Source organism: Micropterus dolomieu, linkage group LG06 (assembly GCF_021292245.1).
Source record: "Micropterus dolomieu isolate WLL.071019.BEF.003 ecotype Adirondacks linkage group LG06, ASM2129224v1, whole genome shotgun sequence".
NCBI classification, from domain to species: domain Eukaryota; kingdom Metazoa; phylum Chordata; class Actinopteri; order Centrarchiformes; family Centrarchidae; genus Micropterus; species Micropterus dolomieu.
This window is the reverse complement of record NC_060155.1, coordinates 16604115-16609070: the sequence shown is the minus strand read 5'-3', so window position 1 is coordinate 16609070 and position 4956 is coordinate 16604115. Positions and strand designations below refer to the sequence as shown.

The window sequence follows — 4956 nt, the reverse complement described above, 5'->3', positions numbered from 1 at the left end:
ACCATGTTATTGTAGTTAATTAATAAATCCTTCAGACTGAGGTAATGGACTTGGAGACTGGATTTTTTCCATCTGCGCTCTGCTTTCCTGCATTCCCTTTTGAGGCTGCGAATGCTGTCATTTATCCAGGGTTGCTTACTAGCTTTAGACGTAGGCCTAACCTTTAGAGGAGCAGTAATATTTAGTGACGACAAGCAGATATGATTGAAGTGATCGACCAGATTGTTGGTGTTGGAATCAGACAGGTGTTGGCTTTGGCTCTGAAAGAATGCGCAAAACTTTGAAACACTTTGTTCATTAAAGATGCGAGAACACACTGAGCTTGGTGAGGCGGCATGAGTAACAGGCGAATCGCAGCTAAAAACAATACATCTGTGGTCAGATATGGTCATGTCCACTAATTCCACAGAGGAAATGCTGACACCCAGGGTAAAAACCAAGTCCAGTGTATGACCACAGTTATGGGTTTGCCCTTTGACATGTTGTTTGAAGTTAAAACAAGTGGCCATATTTAAAAAGTCAGTTGCATTAGCATTGGTGGGGACCTCAACATGAATATTAAAATCGCCACAAAGAACAATTCTGTCATAATTTAAAACCAGAGTAGAAAAAAATTCAGGAAGTTCTGATAAAAATCCTCCAGGCGGTTTTGGGGGGCGATAAATTATAACAAATATGATAGGTTGCAGCCCTCCAACTTTAAGAGTGAGAACTTCAAAGGAGCTAAATTCATCACAGCATACTTGATGACATTTAAAATTTTTCCTATACACGCTCACTAGCCCACCACCACGACCACTGACCCTCGGTTGACTAAAACAATCATAGTGAGGAGGACAAAGTTCAGCTAGCTGGCTATTGTCATTCATCTGCAACCAGGATTCAGTTAAAAACATAAAATCTAGATTTGCAGACAAGATAAAATCATTTAAGATAAAAGTCTTACTTGAAAGTGATCTCACATTGAAGAAAGCCATTTTAAATGAGTTTGTTCTGGGTGCTGGAGTTGGTGCAGTTGTCCTAATCCTTAAGAGATTACTATTAGTTCTGTGTGGGATGTGCACATTTCGGTTTACTGGTCTATGCGTGATGATGACAGGAATAGAAGTCTGTGGAACAGCGCTGGGAGCAGACAGCTCTACATGCCAGCAGGTGGAGACAGTTGTTTGTGGCAGTGAGGCAGAGATCTGTTCAGTGAGCGGTGGTGTGTCCAGGTGTGCTGCATGAATGATTAGTCATTCACGTAAATCATGTGTGGACCGCACCACATGCTGTATGTGCGCAGCTAAGATTTCTGAGCCCCGTTTGTTTGGGTGAAGTCCGTCTGTCTTAAAAAGAGACATTCTTTGCAAGAAAATATTAACATTATCCACATAACACACATGATAAGCCCTGCAGGCGGACTGGAGCCAGTCGTGGAGGCCAAGGAGTCTACTGAAGCGGCCAACATCGCGACCAACTGTGGGAATGGGAGATAAAAACGGACTTTGCACACTGCTTTAAAAAGTTAAAAAGACGGTTAAAATCTGATTTTGTCAGCTCAGACTGCCGAAGAGCTGTGTCATTTGTTCCGACATGGACTATCACTCTTGTGATGGAGGTAGTGTGGATATAATGGTAGTAGTAGTTGTAGCTAAGATTCTCCAGATTGAGAGCTCTGATATCTTTTATGGCTGCCTGGCAAAGCTGTTAGTGTCTAGGGATAGCTTGGCAAGAATCACTGCAAACTGGAATGAGAGTGGTAAAAATGTTTGATGCATCTTGGGTGGATGCACCTGAAGAATGTGAAAAGCAATTTGCTCAAACTAGAAATGCTAGTATTTAAACACTATTTTACATTATTAAGGTGGACAGCAGTGGTGGACTGGTAATCTGGTATACATTTTCCCGGTGGGCTGATGCACTTTGGGACCTGGTCATCTGGCAATACATAAATTAAATTGCTAAGGACTGGCCCATAAAGCAGAGGCTTCTACCCATTGGTTCATTTCCTATAATGACATCTCTTACTGGGCTGGCCCCACCCCTCCCCCTTGTCCTCTAAAAGCTGTAATCGTAATCAGTTACTTTTGTAACTCTACAGCACTAAATGTATGACTGCTTATTTATTAGCAAACAAAGTTATCCTATGTTAATTTAATTGATTTTAATAATTTGTCGTAACTTTTATGATGTATATAGTATAGATTACTGTTATTACTATCTGTGGGGTACTGCCTACGTGTAGGCTGCTCCAGACCTTTCTCCACCTACAGGACGTTGTCTATAACTGCTGTCCAGTATGCATGCACATTCAAGTGGTAGGCACACAATTCAGTTATCAGTTAAACACCTTTTCATGTTCTGAGATAATAATGCCATGACTGAACTTTTTTAAACCGCTCAATAAAATGTTTCACTCACCATCATAGAGAGGTCAAAACCACAACAGGAGAAAGAAGCACAATGTTAAACCAGGCCATCACTGCGTGTGGCTGAGTGTAACCAAGGCATATTTATACATGCATATAAGCATCACAGACGCACACACCCACAGGCACAAGCCTGACAAGAATAATCTTATTTTCTAGAAAAAAAGTCCCTTGTCCTCACAGAATAATATCATGTTACAGAAGTTCTGTACAGTAATATTTTTCTTTATGTAATGATTAGACGTTTTCCAGTTCTCCCTGTTACACATTCAGAATAGATATGTTAAGAATACTTTCGTATCTACGCTTAAGACCGAAATGACTAGACTAATGGCAACACAGATTTACCATATTTGCATATTTATTAGAAGAGTGAAGAATTCAGTAGAAACCAATGCACTGACATTCAAATACACATTATGACCAAGTGCAAGCAATGATTATTGCACAGTGAATTTCTTTTCAGCAATATCAGATGGCGATAAATAATCAATTTGTAGTCATGCATTATAATGATTTAAACACACTGTATTGTAGGTTTTGTATCACAATAATATGGCCATTACTTTGTAATATAGGTGTACAGTAGCTGTATATGAATAGCACCTTTGTCTAAATAGTATGCATGGAAAGGATGCATGCAGTAAAGTCTGATAACACTGTTTTTCTTGAAACAGCTAGTAACTTTTAAAAAATACATCTGAAAGGTAGACATCTGATTTTTGAATCAAATTGGCAGAATAATATAGGTGCAGTAGTTAAGTCTTTTTACTACGATATACATTGTGAATAACAGCAAGAATTTGTCAATGTCCCATATGTATGGTCCTGAAAAGCTGGAGCAACAGTGAAGAAAACTGGACATCATTGCCACTGGTCAAGGTGATGCCAAGTCATGTTTGGCGGCGCAGGTTTTGGAGAACCTGTCTTGTCTAAGGATGAAACAAAATCTGCATTAATTCTGTCTGTTATAATTTCATAAGGTGAATATATTGTCAGTGTGGAGATTTGTTTTAAACTGTCACAGCAATGTGTCTACAAATTATCAAAACCTCTATGTTGTTGTGTTTCATCCTCACATCCATCTGATCTGATTCACACTCTCCAGCTGTCTCCAAACTCTTGAATGCACTTGGCTCTGGTACCATCTGGCTTCACCCAGTCATTCCACTTCAAACCGTCAAAGTTCCCACACAGACCCCCCACCGTCCTTTTATATATGTTTGGTAGAATGATCTCTGCAGGAGCAAAATCAAGAAAACAATGTCACTTAATTCATTTGACTTGTTTAATGAGGTGAAGATTAGTTACCTGTTGTGTGTCCACTGAACACCACTGAGAGGCCAAAATCAGTCTTCAGGTAGATGCGAGAGGACTGCTCCCAGATTTTTAGACCAGCAGTGGGTGAGACGGGAGTATTAGTTATTGTTCCGTCCACCTGGAGGGAGACAGAGAGACACTTTTCAACTAGCCCCTCCCATGAGGTCAAATTTTTAATTTGTAATGTATGACCATATACCTGTAAAAATGAAATGTCCTTGATACTTACAACCAGTGTCCGATTCTCCTTGAACTCCACAGTGTGATTGTACACTCTGATCTTAAGCTCTTGTATTCTGTGGTGTTCCTTATGAACTTCACTATGGCCATCACGTTTGTCATCATCATCATCATCATCGTCATCGTCATCTTCCTCTCTGTCTCTGTGTTCTACTTCACCACTACTGTCATCATGATGCGGACTATCATCGTCATCATGTGTGGTGTGTGTATTGATGCCCTCGAGGTAGACATCTGGAAGATTACTTGGCAAGTTGTTGGTCCTGACCAGCACATACGAGTGCTCACCCTCAAAGCCATACGTCATTTTATCAAAGGTTCTGTATTCAGGGACTCCCTTGATAGTGCACTTACTGAAACCTGTGGAGCAACAAGTGTAGAGAAAATTTGTAATTTAGTGAGTAAGATGTAACATCATTTGGATACATCAAAGAGTTAAATGTTGACCTCTACATCACCTGTAGACTGGCAGTAATAATGGCCCTCCTTGTTTTGAAGGCAGACAGCATTTCGATTGCACTCATATTTGTCATCGCAGTCAATCTTCCCCACGCCCTTGTTTTTCTTACATTTACATTTCTCACTGCAGTGATTGGTGTACCACACTTTATTGAACTGACAAGAAAGAGAGTGTCATCATACTGCCCATACCATATCCGCATTCACCATTTTTCATAAAGTATTCTTAAGTATTTGAAAATCAATTAAGACTTGTGCCATTGATGAAGAGTTATTCTGAACAGTCACTCACCTGATGTTTGGTGCCACTCCCATCCACACATCCACAGTGTTGTATCGGCACACAAACCATCAATTTCTGCACAAAGCCTTCATCACACACACATCCCTTCACACAACCCATATTGTCCCTGCAGTTTGGTGGACCGTTCAAGTATGTACAGGTTGGACTGCAGGCAGGCATACAAGTGGTGTAATGACTGTTCTTTGGGCAAGAGGGTGCTAGAGAAAGAGAGAATGGTAGAGA

At 40.4% G+C, this 4956-nt stretch overlaps 2 protein-coding genes across 2 annotated transcripts in view; both read right to left on the bottom strand.

Annotated features, from left to right (window-relative positions):
* The window catches only part of LOC123972480 (cell wall integrity and stress response component 1-like), a 4789-nt gene extending 2869 nt beyond the window's left edge, over positions 1-1920 (bottom strand). The window contains exon 1 of the mRNA XM_046051996.1: positions 1913-1920. Coding sequence (XP_045907952.1) covers positions 1913-1920 — 8 coding nt within the window. The remainder of the gene's footprint in view (positions 1-1912) is intronic.
* An 869-nt stretch (positions 1921-2789) lies between these two features.
* The window catches only part of LOC123972716 (zonadhesin-like), a 12628-nt gene continuing 10461 nt past the window's right edge, over positions 2790-4956 (bottom strand). Inside the window, exons 6-9 of the mRNA XM_046052332.1 lie at positions 3961-4331; positions 3723-3849; positions 3491-3649; positions 2790-3343 (exon numbers count right to left, since the gene is read on the bottom strand). Coding sequence (XP_045908288.1) covers positions 3507-3649; positions 3723-3849; positions 3961-4331 — 641 coding nt within the window. The 3' untranslated portion in view covers positions 2790-3343; positions 3491-3506. The remainder of the gene's footprint in view (positions 3344-3490; positions 3650-3722; positions 3850-3960; positions 4332-4956) is intronic.